The following is a 23,949-nucleotide window of genomic DNA, read 5'->3' on the forward strand; positions in this document are numbered from 1 at the left end:
CAGTAGGGTTATAACTTTTCATATAGACCAGTTTTTTGGATCGATCATATGTTTATGTAAAAAAAAAAACACACACTAATACACTTGCACCTGCATGTTGCACAATAAGCAGGAAAGGAATCCCAATTGAAAATGTCATCAAGGGGATCAAATCACATGAAGGATCGGATCGAGCAGTTATATCTGTTGGTGCAGGATAGCTAGCTCGATTATATTTAGTTATCTGTCGATCGTCATGATCCCATTTGTTCGACCTTGACTATATCGGCAGATCCAAGCTTCTTCCTCATAGCCCTAGTCAGGCAAACCGAGTCAACTCCATCCCCAATCACCTCCACATGATCTCGTTCTTCACCTTGTATTGACACTTTGGTCACACCTGTTCAAATATATAGATCATTGAATAAGAAGTAATCGAAAATGTGGTTAATGATCAAAATAAATTAGGGTTCTTCAATCCAATTTCAATGTAGCTAAGAGATTAATATACGTATTAATTTTAGGAATGCATATATACCAGGTGCAGTGGCCGCAATCTTCATAGCCTTGGTTCTGCATTTGTCGCGATGAACGCGCAACTTCACTAGTATCTTTTGCTGCACACAATGGTAGAAACAACAATCACAATCCAATATCCAATTCGGAATGTACCCAATTTCATTTGTATTTCATTTTCCGAAACGAACGAAATTAAGAAGATGAATCACAAAATGAAATTGAGATAACTAGTATATATTTGGAAGGGCTTAATTACGTACCATCATCTTGGAGATACAGTATATGAAATGGAAGCAAGCTAGATAGCCTTCTGAGTTGGGGAAGGAGAACTCGATCGAGCTCTATGAATCTAATGCAAAATACGATGCATGTGTAATGTGTTAACGCTAACATCGCCTCTCTACTTATATAGGCTTGTGGAAACTTCCTCTACAAGCTAGCTAGTAGTTTCCTGTAAGATGTTAAATCCTGTGGATGTTCATTTTTTCTTCTTCTTGGTGAGAAAACTCAGAACACAAAAACCGCGGCCGGTTTCCTAGACTCGATCAGGTCAACTTCGGTCTTTGAAAATACAGTACGTATGTAACCAACATTTCACGACAGCAAATGAATATATTGCTTAGGTATAAAGTATAACATCATTCTAAAGTACTATAACATATATGAACTTTTTTGTCAAGACCCACCCCGAATTTCACCATGAAACCCGAAGAAATCCTAACGGGACCACCTCCAAGGAAAATTTACCGAAAATTCGGCATTACCTCCCTTGAAAATGGACAACCCTTCCTAATAATACCTGCAAACACTTCTGAAAATCCAAATCCAATCTTAAACTCCTGGAGCCTTCGTGCTCCCCAAATCACAACATCTCCCAATATATTTACTAACTTTAACAAGAAAATCTTATAATCAACAACCACAGTTCAGAGCAACTCTATTTGAAAGGAAAGGAACTAGAAATATAAAAATGAGCGGAAACTATACTATTGACTATGCCTCTTCTCCATGTAAGTCCGACCTCAACTATGCTAACCTGTAAACTGGGCATTTTTAAAACGAAGGGCCCAGGGAAAAACATTTGAAAACGTTAGAGTGAGTGGACAAAAGTAAGTTTAACAAAAACGAGCAGCAAAAATCTTTATGTTTTCCCAATTTGATTTCCATAGAAATTATGCTGCATGCCACAGCTCAAAAGCTCTCAACTCATAAACTGGCAAATACATGACTAGCTCCGGCTAGTCTCCAAAGCTTTATAAAATAGAGCCTCTCAGGCTAAAATACAAATATATATGTATGTATCTACACTCGTCCTTACTCCTTGTATGAATTCTTATGAAAATATAAGAAAAATAGAAGTTCATACAAGGCTACTACGCTTGGGTCCAACGCTCACGTCACGCGTCAATACGGTGCTACACTACGCCATTAAGGTGGACAGATGGGTGTATAAATATGTGTTCATACCTCCTATATGAACTAGACACTCATATAGGGCTACTACGCTCGCGTCCAACACTTACGTCACTCCATAATGTGGTTATATACTACGACATTAAGGTGGACAGACACAAATGGCTAGCTAGCATTTATATACATACTCTCCTCATAAATATCCTTATACATATCCACCAAAAATCTCATTTTCAGTAACTCTCCAAAATAATGAAAATTGTCAATTACAAAAAAAGCTATAAATGTATGGCTCCACCGAAAAATCTCATTTTCGGTAACTTTTCAAATAGCAAAGTTAACAAATAAAACTTCCGAAAATACTTTGTAGAAAATCAATCATAAACGGAAATTATTCCACAAATTAAGGATCAACAATATAAAAATCAACCATCATTAAATAGGAGGCCATCACATGCATTTAATTTAAAACAAACGTCCACTCACAACTTTAGGCATAAGCCCGACGAAATCCAATTCGGCACTCAAGTGAGGTCTCCTCAAATCCTGGCACAAAAACCATGCTTAGGACCACACTTCAATTTTAGAATAAATAATACTTAAATATATAACTCAAAACTCTTCCGTCTAACCCACTACCCTTTCTAGGGTTAAGCTTATCGGATTCACGCCAAATTCCAACCACAACCTTATTTCCTTTATTTCAACATTCTAAAACAATAATAAGGAAAATCCAACGGTCGGATTCTACCCCATTAACCGCCAAATTCACCGATCTTTCATAAATCCAAAATCTATTCAAAACTCCTCCAAAAATTCTAAACTTCACATCATTAAACTCCTCTTAATATATCACAATTAAAACTATAAAAATCCCTTAAACAGCGGCTCCGCCGTCGTCTGCTCCGCCGGTAGCAGCGGCCGGAGGCCTATTCCGGCGACCTCCAATGCCTACCAAATTTTAACAGCAGCTTCCTCTCAACCCCCTCTACAACTTTCCTAATTAGCACAAACACCAATTCCAAGCCTAACTAGGACAATCGAACAAAAACATCACAAAAAGCCCTAGAACTTCCACTCACCGGTTCTCCTCACCTGAAGCAAACTGGACCGAGTCCTCCTAGGACAAGGCAACTGGGTAGAAGGCCTTCAAAACCATGTAAGGCTTGCCCGGATTGGTGGCCGGAGGAGGAAGTTCCGGTGACGGAACACCACGAACCACCGGAGCTCTCGGCGCGATAACTCTCTCACGACGGCGCTAGGGTGGCTCTCACCGGTCCAGGAAGAAGGCTGAGTCGACAACCGATCGTTTGGGACCGGAGCGGCGGCCTACGGTGGCCGGACGGCAGCGGACTGCTGCTTGGAAATTTCTGGCAGGGAGAGAGGAAGGGAATCCGGAGAGAGAGAGAGAAGGAAAAGAGAGAGAGAGAGAGAGAGAGAGAGAGAAGAGAAGAAGAAGAGAGAGAGAGAGAGAGAGAGAGAGAGAAAGAGTTGGGCCTTCTCCTTCCAACCGGTCTTAACCCACCAAAATAAACCCACCTCCAAAATTAACACCTCAAAAATAATATCCTAATAAAAATTACATTTTACTAGCTAAAATTTACCATTTTTACGGTCGTCACATTTTTCTCCTACGAATAATTCCACCGAAATAGTCGTCCCCCAATACCCCTCTAGGAATCAATTAAACCATAAATTCATTGACAGAGACGGTAAAATTCTTATTAATACCCAGCTAGTAAATAAGGTAAAAATTTATGGGTCGGGATGTGACATTTTTGACATGTAATCGTTAGAGCACGTACATTGATTTGTGTTTTGAGTATATATGATATGCAAATGACAAATACATTTGAAAAGTTGAATTTATTTTGAAATTGACATATATAGATTGAGGTATAAATTCTCTGCTTTTAATCAACATCAAGATTATTTTACTTATTAGATTGAAATATATACAGGTCATTGAATTCATATATCAAGCTAGAGTACGTGAAATGATATACAACTCGGTCATATAAGCTACTTAAATATAATACTGATTAACGACCTACATTTACTTGTAGAGACTGTTAATTAATTTATATACTGTATATTCCAATATTCCAAGAGAGCAATTATCTTTAGGATTTATTTTCATATATTTCAGTTTCACGTACTAATCAATAGTGGGTACTACTCATGAAAATGATAGCAGACAGAAGTCGAAGTCTTTTACACAACGACTCGGCAACTAGCTAGTGTACAAAGATCGATGCATATTCCACAAGGAAAGTGAAATCCTAGTTATTTCTTGATGGAAACGCATAATTACCTAATCCATGACTTCAAGTTTGTCATTCTTCGCAGATTGGATCTGCTACAATATCTTAACTAGCAAATTAGTCAAGTCAATATCTTAATTATTAAAAACTAATATGCATGGCACTATATCGTACATACATTTAAGTGAAAATTGATTAAATTGGAATTTCTTCCTTTCATTTATATTAATTGGTGCGAGGGGGTTTAGAAGCTACGACATACGTCTAAGCTTATGTATAGATAAGACGTATATGACTCTGTCACAGACTCACTCACAGAGATATTAGAATATCTAATGGGTATATAGAGGAAATTAACCATTACTTCGATCTTCTTCTTGCTGATCTCTATAAAGAAAAATACTACTAGCTAGGTCAAGTAAGTCTCAAACTCTCAATACCCAAATACGTACTTATATGCTTTGTAGCCACATCCACAACTCCGATCAGTTTATGAACGCTAGCTTTATACAAAAAAAAAAAAACTTTAGGTGATCAATAGGGATGCATATTTGCAGCACGGTCTTTTGAATTGAACTGTACCTATGGCCACTGCGGCAATCTTCAAGGCCTAGCTTGGTTCTGCATTTCTCAGAGCTCATTTGCACCTTCATGACTATCTTTTGCTGCACCATGGTTCGTGTAGAAGGTTTTGTGCATGGGAGGATAGGAAGCTGCAGCTTTGTAAACTCTATGAGATTATGATCGATCACTGAGACAAATCAATGAGGAAGTAGCAGAAATCATAGGAAGTATTTATACGAGCTGGGTCTTCTTGAAATACAAAAGCTAGTACATGCAGTATTGATCGAGTATATATGCTGCGTGGAAACCAAGCTAGCTAGGAACTGGCCAAGTAGCCAAAGTGGATCAAATCCCTCCATTAAAACCAGAAATTAATACGTTTTCATTAAAAATCAAAGCAACTGGATGATCGACTTGCATGCATATATTCTATATGATTTCTATAGCTAAGCAGATATATTATAGGGCGCACAACTCTTATAGTTTCGAATTCGATCACACCGTAAAAGCTAATCGATACGATATTTCAGTGTGAAATACTTGACGCAGCCTTCTGTTCTTTTGTTGGTTCTTCAATTTTTCCAACTAAAACCCACACTTTATGAAAGTTCTCGTTAAAGAGATCAAAATTATAAACAATGACTGATGGGCATATCAGTTTCTATAGCTCGCCCTAGGTTTTGAAAAAGGGCCGGTTTGAACTCTCAACCTCTAACATCTTCGTGGAAGAAAAGAATACCTACCTAGGAACTAAATAGCGCTAGTTAATTGATAAGTTTATATAGCTAATATAATTTTTTCCTAAACCAACTATTTGGAGTTCTATCTATCAATCTACTAAATTGTTTTTTTGACAGAAAAAAGAAAATTTAGAAAGAGGTGTCTTTAGTGCACCTAAAGTTAACAACGTCAAAGAAAAGAGCAAGCGAAACTTCAGGAGGAACATAACCCTCCCAAAAGCAGCGATAGTCTAGCCTATGATCTAAGTTTGTAAGGGAATTGGAAACAAAATTTGCTTCCCTAAATACATGCTTAAAACTAATGAAATCAAAAGCACTCTTCAACATCTTGATGTTGATCCCGTAGTGTACGTTTACAACAGTCTCACCGATGGAGAATATATACTTCTCAAAACTATTCAAGCAGTACGTTGTTGGATCATGAATTCTTCGAAAAGAAACGTAAATTACTAATAAATTAATTCACAAAATAAAGGCCAAAATTACATTTATGAAACTCCACATGCAAAAGGAACAGAAACTAAACATGCTCTCATATCCCTACCAGAAATGCAGAAATGTGGAGGGAATTGAATTACATAATAGAGCAGTTATCAGGAGTTGGTTCATGATGATAGTACATTGGATAACCTATCTGAGGATGTTGAAAATGACTACTATAGCTTGATGTTGTAGCACAATATTGAATCGCAGTCGGCCTTTCTTCCTCGGAATAATTACATCTGGACTCTCCGACTTGTTCGACACTTATGATATTGGCGAAGCCGAGCTTCTTCCTTAAAGCCCTAGTCAAGCAAACCGAGTCAACTCCATTCCCAATCACCTCCAGATGATCTCTGTCTGCACCTTCAATCGACACTCTATTCACACCTGGGTAATCAAGTATACTGATCATTAGTTATTACGTAAACTAAATATCTAAGATCGAACGAATCAAGCGACAACAACTGACATGTAGAATTGAGCTATAGGAATAAGAATTGGTGAAAAAATTTCTTAAATATATATATATATATATATATGAACAACGAGAGAATGTAGTGTAAAGGATGACCTGGGTCAATTATACAATGTGGGTAAAGATTAGAAATGATAAGGACAGGGGTCCCTTTTTTCGCGAACCAAACGGGGCCTAAGTAAATAATTGGCGGAAGCATATATACCTGGTGTGTTTGCTGCAATCTTGAAAGCCTTGGTTCTGCATTTGTCGCAGTGAATGTGCAACTTCACAAGTATCTTTTGCTGCACATTTCCAGAAAACAACAATCAGAAATCTCCAACTGGCCGGAAAACCAATTTTGTGTTCATTGTCTAAGACAAAGAAAGAAATTGAGCTGTAACTTTCAAAAAATGGAGTTGAGATAACAAGTAATTGAAAGGGCTTACCATCATCTTGGAGAGCGATAGAGTATCTGAAATGGAAGATCTGTTGGGGATTTAGAGCTCTATGAATGTATGCAAAGCTTGCAAGCAGGATATATATATCACTATATTGTATGCAGTGTTAACGTTAACATCGCCTCACTACTTATATATAGTGTTGGAATTTGGATACTTCCTGTACAGGTAGCTAGTAGTTCTTTAGGAGATTTCCTTATGGATCTGGGGTTACAAAGTCAGAAGACTCAGAAACAAACACCGCGGTTTCCTAGACTCATTCTCATTCTCTCTTCTTATATAAACAATTTATCATCACCAACCAATAACTAGTTTGCTTGCCATTTTTTTACGTCATCGATCTTTATGCCCTTTGATATATAGTGAATGTGTATTATTGGGAGGGAAGGGAGAGAGTACTTAAGTACGTAGTTGATCTTCTCCAAAGTCCCTCTAAGTGACTGAGTCAATGTATATAATGTGCCCTATTTCTAAACATTATGGATAACACGGTTCAGCCACGTTGTAATTAAGCTATGCAGAGGCATAAGATGCTCTTATTAGAAGACGTGTTAACCAGGAAATTAATACATACCCTAGCCTATAACACTATTTCTCCTCGATCTATACATTTTCCTTGATGAATATAATTCGAATTTAACGTTAATACTTTGGTCTCAGTTTTAGAAACAACTTAAAAGAATTATATTTAGGGTATTTATCGTCATGTAAATTAGTCGTCCAGTAAGTTTTAGAAACAACTTAAAAAATTATATTAATCGTCATGTAAATTAGTTGTCCAGTAAATTTACCTATATGGAACCATATATAAAGAGCTTTAGATAAATTTCCCCCATGAAATGTGCTCATATATATATGTACCCCCAATGGTCCAATATAATCTAAAGGTAAAATATTGTATAGTCCTTCTGGTTTGAAATCGACATCTGTTTAGTCCTTATGGTTTTATTTTAATCTGAATAGTCCTTAAACTCACGATTTTTCATCCAAATAGTCATTATGGTTTTATTTTAATCTGAATAGTCCTTAAAGTCATGATTTTTCATCCAAATAGTCATTATGCCCTTTAACTGAGAAAATGAATTGGAAAGACTATTTGGATGAAAAATCATGACTTTAAAGACTATTCAGATTAAAATAAAATCATAAGGATTATTTGGATGAAAAATTATGACTTTAAGAACTATTCAAATTAAAATAAAACCACAATGACTAAACAGATGTCAACTTCAAACCACAAGAATAAGGGAAACTAAGAATAAATGAGATGCATGCATGCTACTTGATACTGATTAATTAATCTAGCTAGACTTCATTCACTGAGATTAATATTAGGATTTTTATTTATTTTTTTTTGTTGAGAAGACACGTTAACATTTTATTAAAACAAAACTGGAAATAAGACATTATTCAATTACAAGGAACCAACCATGAACTGAAAATAAGCTCCTATCCAGCAACCAACTACTACCTCCCAAACTCACATGTATACGATACAGATAATGGGGGAATCGAAGCCGATCACGACAATACTAAAAGGAGGTCTTCTCCACTGTTGTACCCCATACAAAAGCTAAAAAAGAAGAAACGGAAAACCTAAACTCATTCAACCAAGCTGAGGCTGTCACCTCTGAGCACAATATGAGAGTTAATAAAAAAATTGATCTAGACCCAACAAAGCAATAAGGAAAGAAAGCGCAAAGACAGGCCCAAAACCAGAACAAACCCTAACTAACAGAAACACATCACATCAAAGGGGACGATGGCTGCCACCCAAAATCGTCGCCGTAAGAGCCGCATCCTCAGCCAAGAAAACTTGTGTTGAAGGCCAAAAATCGATCCTAATATAAGATAGCTGCACCTGTAAAACACAGAACCCAACCAAAACAAACACAACAAGACAACAAGATGCACAACCATCAGAGAACAACAACCACCAAAAAGATCAAGAACCATTCACATGTGATCTGAGTATAGAGGTAAAAGCTTTCAAGGAGTCTTGTAAGATGACATTAGTAACTACATTCACATGCATGTTTTAAATTAAGGTGACAAGTTTAAGGTGATCACAACCAATGAACACGTGTTCATTTTAAAAGGCTTGACTGCAATTTAAAGACATAACAAGGGAGGTTTTAGGTATTTGACATATTTGTTTATGATTATTGTTGACACTTGTTCATCTCTCATTGGTGTTTGTCACCCATAAATGACCATAACTGGTCACCCAAGTTATTTTCTTAAATTAATAGTTCAAAATTTCTTCCACTAAATAATGTGAACTCCTAGAGATTCATTCACCAATTTATAATGATAAGTGGATCTGTGCATACATATATCTTTACAATCATGCATATATGTTAGCAAAGTGAAATCAAAGTCTTTTAATAACCCACAACAACTCATCAACTAGTATATACAAAGCATGCAACTTTTAACCCTAATTTCCATGTACTGGGCATGATTACCTAATATGTTTGACTACATACTGTAATTCCACTATTAGTCGTAGCACTATCCTGCATTAAAATCTCTTCTTCTTCTTCTTTTTTTGGGTTTTTATTTTTTATTTTTTATCAAACGTTAACATTGTTAACAAGAATAAAGTCTTTCGTAACCATAGAAAAGGTCTAGGTCGTAGAAAGCCCAGGTCGAAACCCAATAACCCAAATACCCGTTGCCACATGCCTGAGAAACTGAGATTCGTAGTTTGTGTATCCCAGGTGAGACTGAGACTGAGAGACTTGAGAGATGATGAAGATGCTTCGAACAAGCGCTGCTCGTTCTCCAAACAGACGTATGACGTTTCTTCACTCTTATCCTCTTGTCAACAATTACTTGGCTGTGTTTCATTCTCAATCCTCAAACCCAACCAAGTCTAAAGATCCCCATTCCCCACAGTCCGTGAGAGTCCCTCACCCAACTTCAGTGCTCGGAGTGAGTAAATTGAGAGAAACCCAGACAGTGAGTGATGTTGAGGATGCCTTGAAGGTGTTGGACGAAATGCTTCACTCGTATCCTCTGCCTCATGTTATCCCTTTCAATCTAATCTTGACTCAACTTGTCACATTGAAACAATATTCGGCCGTCATCCCTCTCATTAAACAGATGGGTCTGATCGGAATTGCTCCCGATGTTGTTACTTTAAATATTCTGATGAATTGCTACTGCCATTTGAATAAAATGCGGTTTGGCTTTTCTGTGTTGGGAAAGTTCTTCTAATTGGGTCTTCAACCAACAGTTATTACCGCTAACACTCTAATCCACGGCTTTGTTCTCGACAATCAAGTGCCTGAGGCAGCACGAGTTTTCAGCAAAATGCTCAAGGGAGGTTATTGTAAGCCCAATGTGGTTACTTTCAACACACTATAAAGGGTTTCTGCAAGATGGGAGACAACAGTGCAGAAACAAGTATTGAAACGATGATTGAGACGATGATTCAAAGACATATTGAGCCTGACACGATCACGTACAATTCACTTATGGATGGTTATGGTTTGCGAGGACAGATGGATGAGGCGAAACAAGTATTTGATCTAATGGTTTAGAAGGGCTCTATGGTTGATGTTCGTAGTTGTAATATATTGATCAATGGATATTGTAAGCAAAAAAAGATGGATCAGGCTTCAAGGTTTTCAAGAATATGACTAGTTGGGAGCTTGTTCCAGACACCGTCACGTATAACACTCTTATTGACGGATTTTACAAACTGGGGAGGATGCAAGATGCCCAAAAGTTGTTCTCTGAGATGCAAGGTTAAGTTGTGGCCAATTTCCTAATGTTGTAACTTACGATGTTATACTTGATGGCTTATGTAACAACCAACAACTTTCTACAGCACTGGAATTGCTTAGAGAGCTGGAAGGCAAGAAGTTGGAACTAAATATTACAACTTACAATATAATCATAAAGGTTTGTGCAAAGCGGGGAAAATGGATTCTGCAATAGATGTCTTCTCTGGTTTGTCCTCGAAAGGAGTACAGCTTAATGTGAGGACTTGCAATATATTGATTGGTGGATTTTGTAAAAGAGGCTTATTAAGTGAAGCAGAAGATTTGCTTAGAGCAATGGAAGAGAAAGGTATTTCTCCTGATGGCTGGACTTATAATTTACTTGTCCAGGGGTTTATCAATTATGATGAGGCAGCAAGGGCTGTCAAGCTTATTAAGGAAATGCGTAAGAAGGGTTACTCTGCAGATGCATCTACTATGGAATTGAGATTGTCTTAGGATAGAGTAGATCCTTCTTTGTCGCAATTGTTGAAAAACTAATCGTAAAGTTCATCTGAATATTTGAAACAGAACTTTCCCAGTACAACAAGAAATCTTGAAGCTGCTGCTCCATTAGTGGTTTTATTTTTTCTGACCAAAGAAGAAATATAAATGTTACTAGTTAGTGCATGATTGAAAACACAATGCTATTTCCTGGTTTTTATTTAGTACTAGCATTTTAATTTAGTCATCTTCCTCATGTATATAAATTCGAGCTTTCAAACTTCCATCACCAAAGTGTTACTTGTTTGTGAATGTATATGATTGTGGTGCACTCCAATTTTAGCACCTATTTTTTTATATGCTGTGTGTGAAGCTGAATATATAGTTGCTGGTAACTAGTATATCTGAAGAACTAACTGTCAACCGGTACACAAATGAAAACTAACTGTAAGTTTTCCTCTTTCCTAGTTCATTCGTGTTTAATATTTATGTCCTAAAGACTACTGTGATTTTGTTCTAGTTTGATTGTGTAGTATGTTTCAGTGCCTATGATTTTCGCATCAGTTTTTTCAAAACCAATGTGTCGAAACTCTATATTCAACTAAGCCGAGATTCTAACTTGAGCATGTTGGGATATAGGTAACAAATAGCCTAATTACATGTGAGGTTGGTACTTGGTGTATTCATGTTTTCAATGGAGCAGTTCGTGGTACTCTATCTCTATTGTACTATATTCATTTACTTAATTTTGAGTTTGGTTCCAATGACACTTGCAAATGTAGGCTGGTTACGATCTGTTTCTGTAAAATTGGTGCAATATATACATTGGCATCAAGGCCCTTTCGAAATTTGGTTGTCATGTTTCTCAACATTGGTCCAGTTATCAAAGTTAGCCATATATCATAATAATCAATGTCATTTGTTTAAATCATTGATCAAGCATGAAGTTTTACCTCAAAAGACATCCATGTTATTCAATATCGAAACGCCCCGATTTGTCTTCGTATAGAACTTGCTGATCAATGCAGTATACGTATGAAGCATGCAGATGCACTAGAATGTTAAAAGGAAATAAGATCTATCTATGCTGCATATATATTTAGTGACGCATATCAGGATCGACAGGTGATTTACAAGGCTAGTGCTCCTACATAGTGAAGCTTTATTAGGTTATATATATCATGTATTGCTATACTTGCATGATTTTTGAACTGATTTAAGAAACAGTTAACAAATAACAAGGGCGCCTTCAAATCAGAGCACGAAACATTGGTTCTTGAAAAATGAAAATGAAGGCTAGCAATAGAACTGCATGCATGGCATTGGATTAGAAGTTTGTCCATTCTTGGATCGAAAGGAGATTAAAGATAAGCAGCTTGCCTAGTTGTACCTTATTTTGCATATTAACCCTGCTGATGCTTCATTGGGTCACTCAACCCGACCCGCAAAATCGGATACAACAGTAGTTGAATTTTGAATGCACTTTGATCATACATTTTTATGAAAATTATGCATCCCACTCAAAGTCTCAAACCACATAATATACACTTTAAGAAGCGAATGACAAATAAACCTGCAATCATTTTGAGGTATAGGTTGCTTCAAAAATCAAAACACATGCCTTTGATTACTTTAGAAACTTTTTGTTCAATATTTTCTGCACTATCTTTATAGTAAGGGCTCCAACTTTCCGCCAGATAATTCCTTAGGGGCTAAACATTAAAACCAAACAAGTTCTCATCAGATAAAGCAGCTACATGGTAAAGATTTTACAGCAGATGCTCCAAAAACCATTGATTTTATAGATTACTATATCATCCACCATTAACTACTTTGATCAAGTTTAACCAATCACACCAATCAAAAGTTGCAAGAAGCCATTAAGGAACTTAAGCAGTTTGCAGAATATATATGGGACCTTCTCAATCAGTGTAGCAATTTCAAAAGCAAAACCATTCAAACACAAAACATCTAAGCTAACACAAACTTTACCTCCATTCCCAGTTCCTTTTGCAAATTTCAATAACATACAAATTGGCTCCACTATGGCACTATCCCTCAATCAAAAGCTTCTTTTCCTTTTACTTGCTTTAACCAACTTCCTGGTTTATTTAAACAAACAACCATCTTCCTCTTTCCCCTTCATTATTTGTTTCAGCTGTTCTTCTTCTGGCTATTTTGGCAGAGATGCTACCCCTTCCCCCTCCACCTGCATCTCCAATACCACCTTCACCACTACTACAAGCCCAAAGGCAAACTAAACCGCTCTCTCTGAATCAAATCATCACAAAGTATGCTCAGAACCAAGATGCTCTGGTGCCCGCAGCTCTGGTGCCCGCAGCGGCCAATCATGAATCCAGAAAATCAGAAAAGCAACCAATGCTCTGGCCACCTCAGGGTCGACGGACAAATCCACTTATATGGTGCGGTGCAATAGTATGTCTCATATTCAGCCTTATTCTTATCTTCTTTGGAATTACAACTTTGATCATCTTCCTTGTTGTTAGACCTAGAATACCACTGTTCGACATCCCTAATGCAAAGCTCAGCACCATCTACTTTGACTCACCAGAGTATTTCAATGGTGACTTCGCTTTCCTGGCAAATTTCTCCAACCCAAATCGGAAAATAGATGTAAGATTTGAGTATCTGCAGATGGAACTTTACTTTTCTGATAGGCTCATAGCAATTCAGTCTCTTGACCCTTTCACTCAAAGACCTCGAGAAGGAAGGCTGGAAGCAGTTCACTTGGTATCGAGCTTGGTTTACTTACCTCAGAATCACGCTCTGGCGCTTCGAACCCAGGTGCAGAACAATCGAGTCGAGTATAATATAAGAGGAACATATAAAGTGAGAGCCAGTCTGGGAATGATCCACTTTTCTTACTGGTTGCACAGCAGATGCCAATTACAGATGACAGGTCCACCGACTGGTGTTTTAGTTGGCCGAAGTTGCAGAACCAAAAGATGAAGATAGGAGCAATACTTGTACCACTACCATCTTTCCTTTTTCTTCTGTCTGCATTGAGATCTAAATGGAATTCTTGGTGTATAACAGGAGTGTATAGTATGATACATGAACATTCTATCCTTACAACAAATGAAGTTTATTTTGTGATATTATAGGTTGTATTGAAAAACACAGGAGAAAAAATCAACATATATCAATGCAATAGTACATAATAAATGAGATCACAAACACAGGAAACATGACAAGACCCTCTGCAAGGAAAATAAAATGGAGTCCTCAGAATTTCCCCTGACAAACTGAAACTCTATATGAGGAAGGAAGAACTAAAGTAGCATGAATATTGTATGGAGAATCAACTAGGATCCTGTGCTGATCTCTGCATAAACTCTGCATTCTTAATATTTCCAGAATATTCAACTACGGCGTACTTGATTATCACCAAAAGAATTTATATTAAAATAATTGATTGATCCAAAACTTTAGAGAAACTACAGCTATAGAATGAACCAAAATGATAGCTGGGGAATCCGACTCCAGCATTGTACGTAGAGAGTACATTCTTAGATAGTCCTACTCGGAAGTGTCCTCCTAATCAGTAAGCATCTAACATACATCACAGTTTAGATGCATCAACAATTCAACTGTCCGTAACAATTGAAAGAGCTATTCTTAAATCTAAAGAAACAACAGAAAGGTCACAGTCCCATGTTCTTGTAATGGACAGCTGGTTCAACACAACACATTTACTTTTTTCTTTTTCTTTTTTTTATACTTCTGTCTTCTTATGCCCAACCATTGTTATGAACATACTGTAAATCATCCACTATCAAGAAAAGTAGATACCACACTGTATATTTCCCACTACCATAATCCTCTCCTATCCATCTTGTCTAACTGCAAGCCTAAAATTCACAAAGGAAATCCCTAAAAATTCACTGACTGGATCAGCCAGCACATGACAACTAGCCCACCTCTATACTTTGCATAAGAAATGAAGAAATACTAATACTAGAATTTGCAGCAGAGGGCAATATCAAGAAAGTTTAAACTGCCTCATAGGAAAGTCCACTCCAGTTCAACATAACAATGAGCTAAGTTGAAGAAGATAGCTAGTCGAAAAAGAGTATATCTCAGCCAGAAACTTAGCAATTACCATTTGAGTGCTAAGTCATATTCAAATTATAAGGTTGGTATTCGTACCAGTTTTTTCCTTATCTAGGGCTTAAAGTAAATCCAGCGTCTAATGCCAAATTATCAATATAAAGAGCCTCAATAACAAAAAAGATACATAACTAGACAGCAGATGGATCCACCAATATTATTGTAAAGTTTCAAGACAAAGTGAGTTCACAATCTAAACTTTTAGACCACTATGTGTACATTACGTCTGAAAATTCCGAGCATTAACCACACTAAACGATCACTCTAACAATATGTAAGAGCTAAATCCAAAAATACTAAAACCGAACCTCTTTCCTGGAGCCAGAGCAGCTTCACCCTTTACTCACTTCAGCTGGCGTCTTCGCCTCGATAGACAATGCATGTAGTCCACTCTGCAACTCCTCTTGCAACAAGTTGTAAATCAGCCTATGCCTCTTGATCAAACTCTTCCCTTCAAACGCCTCAGACACAACTCTCACATTGAAATGCGTCTCCCCGTCACCACTTCCTCTAACTGCGGCGTGCCCGGCATGCTGGTAAGATATATCCTCTACTTCCAATTCCACAGGACTAAGCTCTCTCTCCAATGCCTCCCTAATTCTCTTCCCTCGACCCCCCAAACCACCTGAATTCAACTCCTCTTCATTCGAAACACTCCCCACCACCTCCATTTCCTCCACATTTCCTTCCGAGCTTTGTTCAACATTCCCATCATCAATATTCGAACCCAAATTCGAATTCTTTTTGCTCAATTGCTCAGCATTTTCATCAAAGCTCAATCCACCATTGATTTTTGAACCCAAAGTCGAATTCTTTTCACTCAATTGCTCAGCATTTTCATCAAAGCTCAATCCACCATTGACTTTCGAACCCGAATTCGAAACCTTTCCACTACCCACTTCAGACTTTGATCCCAAATCCACAGAACTCGATTCATTAAGCAAATCCTTGGCCTTTTTCTGCATCAACTTCAACATATTCAAAAACCCATTATTCCTACCAGGGGACAAGCTCTGCTGAAGCCCAAGGTGGACCGCGAAATCGGGTCGGACCCTCAAAACCTCTTCCACGGGTTGACCCGAAAGCCCTTTAACAAGCAGAGCGGCGAGACCTTTGGCGATTTGGGCGTCGGAATCGGCCTCGAAAAACACGTTCTTGTCGGAGTCGAGGTAGGCTCGGACCCAAACCTGGGAGACACAACCTTCAACCTTGTTGTCTTTGGTCTTGTACTTGTCTTCGAGGGGTACGAGGTTCTTGCCGTAGAAGAGGAGCTCCTCGTACCTGGCACGTGGGAGAGGAACGGACTGGAAGAGCTTGACTATTTCTAGAAGCTTCGGAGGGAGGTCTTCGATGGGTTGGAGAGGAGTCAAGGGTGGTTGTGAGGAGGAGGATATGGTGGGGATTCTTTGGAAAGTGATGGGTCGACGGAAGGAAGAGAAGTTTGGGTGTTTTGGGGAGAAGGAGAGGGTTTTAGGGGTGAAAGATGAGTTGGGGAGTTTGGTTGTGAATAATCGAAATGAGGAGGAGATAGTAGAAGACGTCGACATGGTTTGGTTTCTCGAACTTCTGGGAAGTGGAAACTGCGAGTTTCAGAGGACATATACAGTGATGGTGATCAGGTAAGGGGTTATCATTGGGCTGGGCCAGAGCGGAAGTATAAACCGAAAGGCCGAACACACCATTTTGTTTTCCTTCAATTTCCTTTTTCAATGAAAATTGCCGAATATGTTAACTGAGATAGATATATAAAGAGATATAGGGTCCGATCACTTGTTTGTGAAAAACGCCTCAATTTAACTCTAAGATCATATCGTCCTCATTCTCTATACATCATTCTAGTCTTCGTGAGATGCTGCTCACACATGCATTCACAAAGGAAGCCGCTAAATCATCATCAATCTTTTGGTGTGTTTTTACAGCAATGTGTGGCTGATTTCTCTTAGTTAGAGGCAAATGTTTGAAACCCCAAGAATGTTTCAGATATTGTTTTGAACCTTAATTTCAAATTGTTAAGTTTTTCAAAATGTTTATTTGGTTTTGATTTATGATGAACTCTTACTTGTTTATGTTTATGTAAGCATGACATAGAACATATGAACTTGTGAGTGGGGCTAGCAATAAGTTGATTAATCTCCAAAAGTTAAAAATTTAGTTTCAAGTTAGTAAAACCTACAAGACAAATAGGTGAAACAAAAAAAAAAAAGAATCCACACTAGTTTTGCATACTTGTTTTTCAATGTGTTTAATACATAGGATAATTGTTGAAAGGATAGCGTCTGTACCTGAATTGGTTATTCTAAAGATTAAGTAATTGTGCGTCATCTAGCTCTAGTAATTAAGTGATGTAATACGGACTTATGCAGTGTGTTCACGGTTCATTTTTAATTGAAACCAATTTGCCGCCTAAAAATAGTATGCAAGATCGAACCGTGAATGCACTGCATAAATCCTTATTACATCCCTTAATTACTAGAGTTAAATGTCACATTATTACTGAGTCTTTAGAATAACCAATCCAGATATAGACGTTATCCTTTCAATGAATTATCCTATGCATTAAACACATATCGAAACAAGTATGCAAATGCCTACTTAGCATGTAATCATTTGTATTTGGCTTCACCTATTGTCCTATAAGTTTTACTAATTTGAAACTGGTTTTTTAACTGTCTAGGAGATTAATCAACTTATTTCTATCCCCACTCACAATATCATAATGTTCTATGTCGCGCTTACATGAACATGAATATAAACAAGTAAGAGTTCACCATAACCCAAAACCAAATAAACAATTTAAAAAACTTAATAATTCAAAACTAAGGTTCAAAACAGTATCTAAAAGTCTAAAATATTTGGGGCTTCAAACTTTGACCCTAACTAAGAGAAATTAGCCACACATGCATACAAAAACTCACCAAGAAAATAGAATTTGAATATGACAAAGGAAAGGTAAACCGTGGATGATATAGAGATCGATGATGGCCTGGCGGCTTCTTTTGTAAATACGTGTGTGAGCAACAACTAATGGAGGCTAGGATCATTATACTTTATAGAGGGTGGGGAAGTTCTGATCTTAGGGTCTTCCTCCCTTTGGTGTGCAAAACTCCATCTATTTATATGAAACACATTCCTCTTTAAATTAGGTTTACTTCTCATTTTCTCTTCTCCTTATTTGACAAGGTCTCCAAGCTGATTTAAATGTGATATTCTTCCACAATATACTCTTAATATTATCCTTCAAAACCGTGCAAAAAACCTAGCTTCTAGAAATCTTCTAGACACGTGTGCCCAAAATATGTCTTGAAGATGCTTCGCATAAAAGACTTGTCATCAATTTCCAGGTTTTTCGTATTATCTTTCCATCTTTGTGGCAAACGGCGTCATAACTTATGCATTTCTCCACCTTTCTAGACTATTCTTGATACTAAAATCATCTAAACATAATGTCTATATGTGTGAATAATTACCCTCTAGAAAAGTCTTTCATTAAATCTTCGAGAATATACCTTGAAAACTCAATCTGAACAAGTCTGTTGGAGATTGCTGCTTGAGATACCAACTTGTGTGACTTGAACCATATGCTTCGTACCATCATTCTGAAGAATTCATGGCAAAAAATTGTAGTATAACATCAATAATTTTATATCAATCAAGTTCTTTGATGAAAATCATCCATTAAAGTTTCAAAAACACTCTTTGAAAATGCAATCTAGAAAGTTGATGAAATCTTCCTTCTTAAAGCTTTGAGAATGATTTCCCATTTCGTGATTGATGCTTTTGGACAGTTTTTCGACTCAGAATTTAGAACAACACTTTTTCTTCAAAAAATGCCATCCTTCTCTGAATAAGTTTACTCGAAAGCATGAGAAATAAGCTCCCAAAGTTGAGATAAAATTAACAGTTTTTCAGTTTTCTGATTTAGCTTATCGGCAACTGTTTTACACAAGAATTTCCATGAGCTTCTCTTCTATCTTTTGACCAATTGAATGATCAATATTCATCCTTGACATCATTACTACACGTCCAATACCTTATTTTCTTCATATAAACTCCATTTTTACCTTGGTTTTTTCACAAAGTACCTAAGAAAATAACAAAGTTAAAATGACCTTTTTAAGGAATTAACTATGTAAAAGTGCAAGGTTTTAAGCTATAGAATCCTCGCATCAACTGCTCCTATCAGTTTAGCAGAACGAGCTTGCAAGTTGAGCGAATATGAGCTAGATATCTAAAAGGATTTAGGGTTTGATCATCTGTTTGTGAAAATCGCGCCTCATGTCCAAATGAAATCGTCATTTGGAGTGATTGCACACTTTGTCACTCTTTTTCACATCAGTCAAAATTATAAATGTATCAAAGCATTGTTGAAATTGGGGATGCCGCTTGAAGTAGTTTTAACTATATTCTGATGCAATTAGTGTAGAAAGATGAGAAATCCTTCTTTTTTTTTTAAAGGGATGAGAAATCCTTCTACTAACAATTGGAAACCTTAATTTTGATGCTCGGTGTTACCGAGAGTTTTCCTTTAGTTACTTTGTTGAATCGGAAAAAAGAAACAACAACCGGAAACCTTGACAGTACCAATATTCGAATGAGAACTTTATTGGCCGAAGTTGGCAAAAGTTTCAGGTGAACGGAACTTATACATTGGTCAGTTGATCGTTATAGACTTGGTACGCAGAAGGGATAGGATTACTTTAGGAATCTTACAAACTATATTCAAAAATTTAGAAAAACTTGAGACATGATCCTATTGCCAAATTTGTGATTGTTGGTTACAGGTGATCCACCAAAATCAAGTGATGATGTATGGCATGATACTCATCGATTAGTGAGGAATAGTACGAGTTTATGGCAGTAAAATTGATCTATAATTCAATTTCCGCAAAAGAGAGGAGAGAACAACTGAGTTAATTAAAGACAATTGAGTTAAGCATTGATCATATGAACATTGTAGAATATGTACCAACAACTGAAGAACGCAAGAAAATAAATTACAAGTTTGATTTTCGTTTGGACAAAATTAACAATAAAGTTTAGGTTGCTTCATACACTTGATAATTCCAAAGTTCCCATGGTGAAGGTTTAGGACTAACTAGTACTTGTATCCCTTAACAAACAAGCTCTCAGATGCTAATCCACCAGCACCTTCTCCACCGTACTTGCCAAGAGTCGCGTGTGAGTTGGCCTTGCACCTTGCCAAGAATGTCTCCTGAGCTTTCCCAACATTCTCCTTCTTCCCAGCCCAAGTCTTTAGCGTGCTGCTCTGTAAAGCTCGGCCGAAGGAGAATGAAAGAGTCCATGGCTTCAGCACGTCCAACCTGTTCATTGCATCTAAGTTGAGAGTTGCCTGTTCCTCGCTTTGTCCTCCGGAGAGAAACACGATTCCAGGCACCGCAGCTGGGACTGTGCGGCGCAGTGCAGTCACTGTGTACTCGGCAATCACCTGTGGTGTTACCTGTGAAAATCAAAACCAATATATTAGATTCACAGAATCATTTAGCTTGTCAATATAAGATCTATATCTATAGTTTGGTAAAATAACATGTCAAACTGTACCGTGCGACAAATGGCATGCACATTTTGACACAATAATCTTCAGTCGACAATTTTGCGAGAATGCAAGCATTATATATGTACCTTGGGGCTGTCAGAGCCTGGTGTGACCATGTTGGGCTTAAGGAGTGTTCCTTCAAGAAGAACATGTTGCTCATTCAGTGCCTTGTAAACTGCAGCAAGCACAATTTCAGTGGCAGCAGCACATTTTTTGATGTCATGATCCCCATCAGTTAGAATCTCAGGCTCCACAATTGGAACCAAACCATTCTCCTGGCAGATAATTGCATAACGAGCCAACCCCTGTGCATTCTGCTGAATAGAAAGCTCAGACGGCTCGGTTGGGCCGATCTTGAGCACTGAACGCCACTTTGCAAAGCGCGCACCGGCCTTGTAGTACTGTGCACACCTAGCTCCAAGGGAGTCAAGCCCTTGGGTTGTGGTTTCTCCATTTGTTCCAGCTAACTCAACTGTGCCCTTGTCAACTTTGATACCTGACATCAAGGCATTAAAGCATCATATTAACACACAGTGACACAGATAGTCCATCTAAGTACTTTTGTGGAGGATATCGAAATCTTAGACCATGCCTGGAATGACATTATTCTCTTGGAGGACTTCAACAAAGGGTTTGCCATCAGTGGTATTCTGGTACAGGGTCTCTTCAAAGAGAATGACACCAGAGAGGTAGGGGAGGGCATTGGGAGAGGTGAAGAGCAGCTCTCGGAGAGCTTGGCGGTTGGACTCGATGTTCTCGACATTGATGCTGGCTAGACGCTTGCCAATGGTGCCTGTGCTCTCATCAGCTGCCAATATGCCCTTCCCGGGAGTGGCAATGTACTTGGCATTCTTTATGAGCTCCTCTGCAAACAATCAGAGGTTTATCAATAATCCAATGATTGTAGAAATTTTATGATCACGTACAATTCAACTAATAGCTCTTACTACATAGTCGAATGTGTGACGGTTAGGACTACACAATTGGATAAGACCATGTACGAGATTCTAAGAAACAATTTGATAACATAACATGTGACATTATATTAAGCTTTACGCTAAATAATACATTACGATGACAATCTTAAACTCCAAATTTGATTTCTTCCTGCATAGTGAATAGGGCACGGTTGACATGGAGAGATATATTACCAGCATACTTTCCAACGAAGGCTGACATGGTTAAAGCTTAAGGTGGTACTGGATAAGATAAAGGGAAGGAAAGTGCAAAAGCAAACTTAGAGAACCAACAATCTATATAGCCAAAGCTTAGATGGAATATGCCAATAGATCCAACGAAAGGAGGCACCAACACGTGTCCAAAGGTTAGCCCAAGGAAGGTTATCAACCTAGGATAGAGCAATGAGTGATCACTCTCCTCCCCAACTGGCTACTCATCCTCAGGCATAAATTTGTGTGGAAAGGCTAATAATCCTCATCCAGGTCCTCAAAGCTTGAAGAGGCATAGACCAAATGAGAGTTTTGGATTCTACCCAAATGTGTGCCTCAGCCACTTCAATTCTCCTGTTTTCTTCTCATTATTGGTCCCTGGAATGCTAAAGACAGTTGATCGCTCGCTCGATTGTCGACATCCATGTTAGGAAGTCCAACCGTCGATTGTATACATCAACGACTGACAACCACCATCAAGCAACTGTCGAAACATATCACCACCAGTAGCCAGTCTCAGTCTTCCTCCCCACCAGGTAAACTTCTATACACTAGTGCAGCTCAAAGTTCACCCAAAATCGACACATGAAATGCAACTTGCACATTGCACCCAAGGAAAGAAATGATCGAAAAGGAAATGTATGAAAAGTAAGAATGATTTATCATAAATGTCCTGGTTCATAAGTACATAACATGCGGGTGCCTGTATATTGCTTCCCTCCTAAGCCATACCAATGTGAAGAAGTTTCAACCGGAGCTAGCTTGGCTATCTAGGCACACACTCACTGCCTGCTATCACAAACTTGCTGTCCGACCCCAAACCTTATGGCATTATTGTCATAAGTGAAATACATTCGTAAAAGAACGGAAGACCTATGGACTTGAAAGTCAAAATTTCCCCAACATTGAAACTGTAGAACCCAGCATGTTACTAGTTGATTATCATTGCTGAAAATAACTCAAGTGGATAATTGGTTGGACCAAGTAGCAGTTTTCCTTGAGCTACTTTGATGGAGGAACCCCTTCATCATCATCGTCGGTTCCAAAATATCTATCTCCAAATTCCCCCATGCCAGGCACAACACGAAAGTCTTCATTCAGACCAGTTTCGATCTCAGATGTCACAATCTTTATTCTGGGGAAGCGTTTGCAGACCACATGCACACCTTGAGGTGCCTGGTCAATGAATGTGCAACACAATGAGCCACTCTCATACAGTCATGAAAAAAGTGCAGCAAAAAATTAAACTATTTCTTAAAAGAACCGGAAGCAGGAGAATGACATAAACTTACAGATATGAGGTTGAGAAATATGATGTTAGACTCTGGTACACCCTTCTTTAAAAGTAGAGAAATAGCTTGAACGGCCGAATTCCCTGAAGAAAAGGATACGATGGATATTAGACAAGTCTAATTCCATAAGATTTTAGAACACTTTAAATCTGATTAGTTGTAACCCAAACCACCAACTGAAAGCTGGTGGGGCATTTTCAAAAGAGAAGGCGTCCTTTATTTTCTCTTTATTCTCAGCTGTTCATCCCTCGCTCTACCAAGAACCAGTTTTAAAAAAAATTCAATAGTGTACTTGATATGCAGCAGCAGTCAAAGTCCATATATTGATCATGTACTATAGAAAAAATTACAAACAAAAAGAAGAAAAGACGAACCTGTTCCCAAGATAGGATCCAACAGCAATACATGCCTCTCTGAAATGTCGTTGGGTAGCTTTTCATAAATTAGCTGTTTAGCAAGACCAAAGAAATAGCTATTCAGCACTTGAAGAATCAAGAAGACAACTTTGAAAATTGAGAAACAGGCAAGTGAATATGTGCAGATGAAGAACCCAAGGGATTGCAGGAGGGAGGGAGGGAGGGAGGGAGGGAGGGAGGGAGGGAGGGAGGGAGGGAGAGAGAGAGAGAGAGAGAGAGAGAGAGAGAGAGAGAGAGAGAGAGAGAGAGAGAGAGAGAGAGAGAGAGAGAGAGAGAGAGAGAGAGAGAGAGAGAGA

General features: G+C 38.0%; 4 protein-coding genes across 5 annotated transcripts in view; 1 reads left to right on the forward strand and 3 right to left on the reverse strand.

Annotated features, from left to right (window-relative positions):
- Positions 1-13,245: 13,245 nt before the first annotated feature.
- Positions 13,246-14,581, forward strand: LOC101303205 (uncharacterized protein At1g08160-like). The gene has a single exon (XM_004294868.1). The coding sequence runs from the start codon at positions 13,279-13,281 to the stop codon at positions 14,059-14,061; it is 783 nt and encodes a 260-aa protein (XP_004294916.1). The 5' UTR covers positions 13,246-13,278; the 3' UTR covers positions 14,062-14,581.
- A 766-nt stretch (positions 14,582-15,347) lies between these two features.
- Positions 15,348-16,933, reverse strand: LOC101301176 (sufE-like protein, chloroplastic-like). Its single transcript, XM_004294861.1, has one exon. The coding sequence runs from the start codon at positions 16,767-16,769 to the stop codon at positions 15,555-15,557; it is 1,215 nt and encodes a 404-aa protein (XP_004294909.1). The 5' UTR covers positions 16,770-16,933; the 3' UTR covers positions 15,348-15,554.
- A 3,242-nt stretch (positions 16,934-20,175) lies between these two features.
- On the reverse strand, positions 20,176-21,990 carry LOC101300606 (fructose-bisphosphate aldolase, cytoplasmic isozyme 1-like). The gene is made up of 4 exons (XM_004294859.1): positions 21,928-21,990; positions 21,369-21,641; positions 20,863-21,272; positions 20,176-20,680 (listed from the first exon to the last, which is right to left on the reverse strand). The coding sequence occupies exons 1-4, from the start codon at positions 21,953-21,955 to the stop codon at positions 20,318-20,320; spliced, it is 1,074 nt and encodes a 357-aa protein (XP_004294907.1). The 5' UTR covers positions 21,956-21,990; the 3' UTR covers positions 20,176-20,317.
- A 20-nt stretch (positions 21,991-22,010) lies between these two features.
- The window catches only part of LOC101299563 (uridine kinase-like protein 4-like), a 5,996-nt gene continuing 4,057 nt past the window's right edge, over positions 22,011-23,949 (reverse strand). For both annotated transcript variants that reach the window (XM_004294855.1, XM_004294856.1), the window contains 3 exons: positions 23,612-23,684; positions 23,238-23,320; positions 22,011-23,121 (listed from right to left, as the gene is read on the reverse strand). In XM_004294855.1, the coding sequence (XP_004294903.1) occupies positions 22,948-23,121; positions 23,238-23,320; positions 23,612-23,684 (330 nt within the window). In that variant the 3' untranslated portion in view covers positions 22,011-22,947. The remainder of the gene's footprint in view (positions 23,122-23,237; positions 23,321-23,611; positions 23,685-23,949) is intronic.

The sequence above is a fragment of the Fragaria vesca genome, linkage group LG3 (assembly GCF_000184155.1).
Source record: "Fragaria vesca subsp. vesca linkage group LG3, FraVesHawaii_1.0, whole genome shotgun sequence".
NCBI classification, from domain to species: Eukaryota; Viridiplantae; Streptophyta; class Magnoliopsida; order Rosales; family Rosaceae; genus Fragaria; species Fragaria vesca.

What these genes read in the sequence shown, in the direction of transcription:
- LOC101300606 (XM_004294859.1), bottom strand. Translation starts at nt 21,955, where the DNA reads ATGTCAGCCTTCGTTGGAAAGTATGCTG. An exon ending in CTTCGTTGGAAAGTATGCTG is followed by an intron (nt 21,642 to 21,927) that starts GTAATATATCTC and finishes GATTGTTTGCAG; the next exon opens with AGGAGCTCATAAAGAATGCC. An exon ending in CAGGCTCTGACAGCCCCAAG is followed by an intron (nt 20,681 to 20,862) that starts GTACATATATAA and finishes TGATTTTCACAG; the next exon opens with GTAACACCACAGGTGATTGC.
- LOC101303205 (XM_004294868.1), top strand. Translation starts at nt 13,279, where the DNA reads ATGCTACCCCTTCCCCCTCCACCTGCATCTCCAATACCACCTTCACCA.
- LOC101301176 (XM_004294861.1), bottom strand. Translation starts at nt 16,769, where the DNA reads ATGTCGACGTCTTCTACTATCTCCTCCTCATTTCGATTATTCACAACC.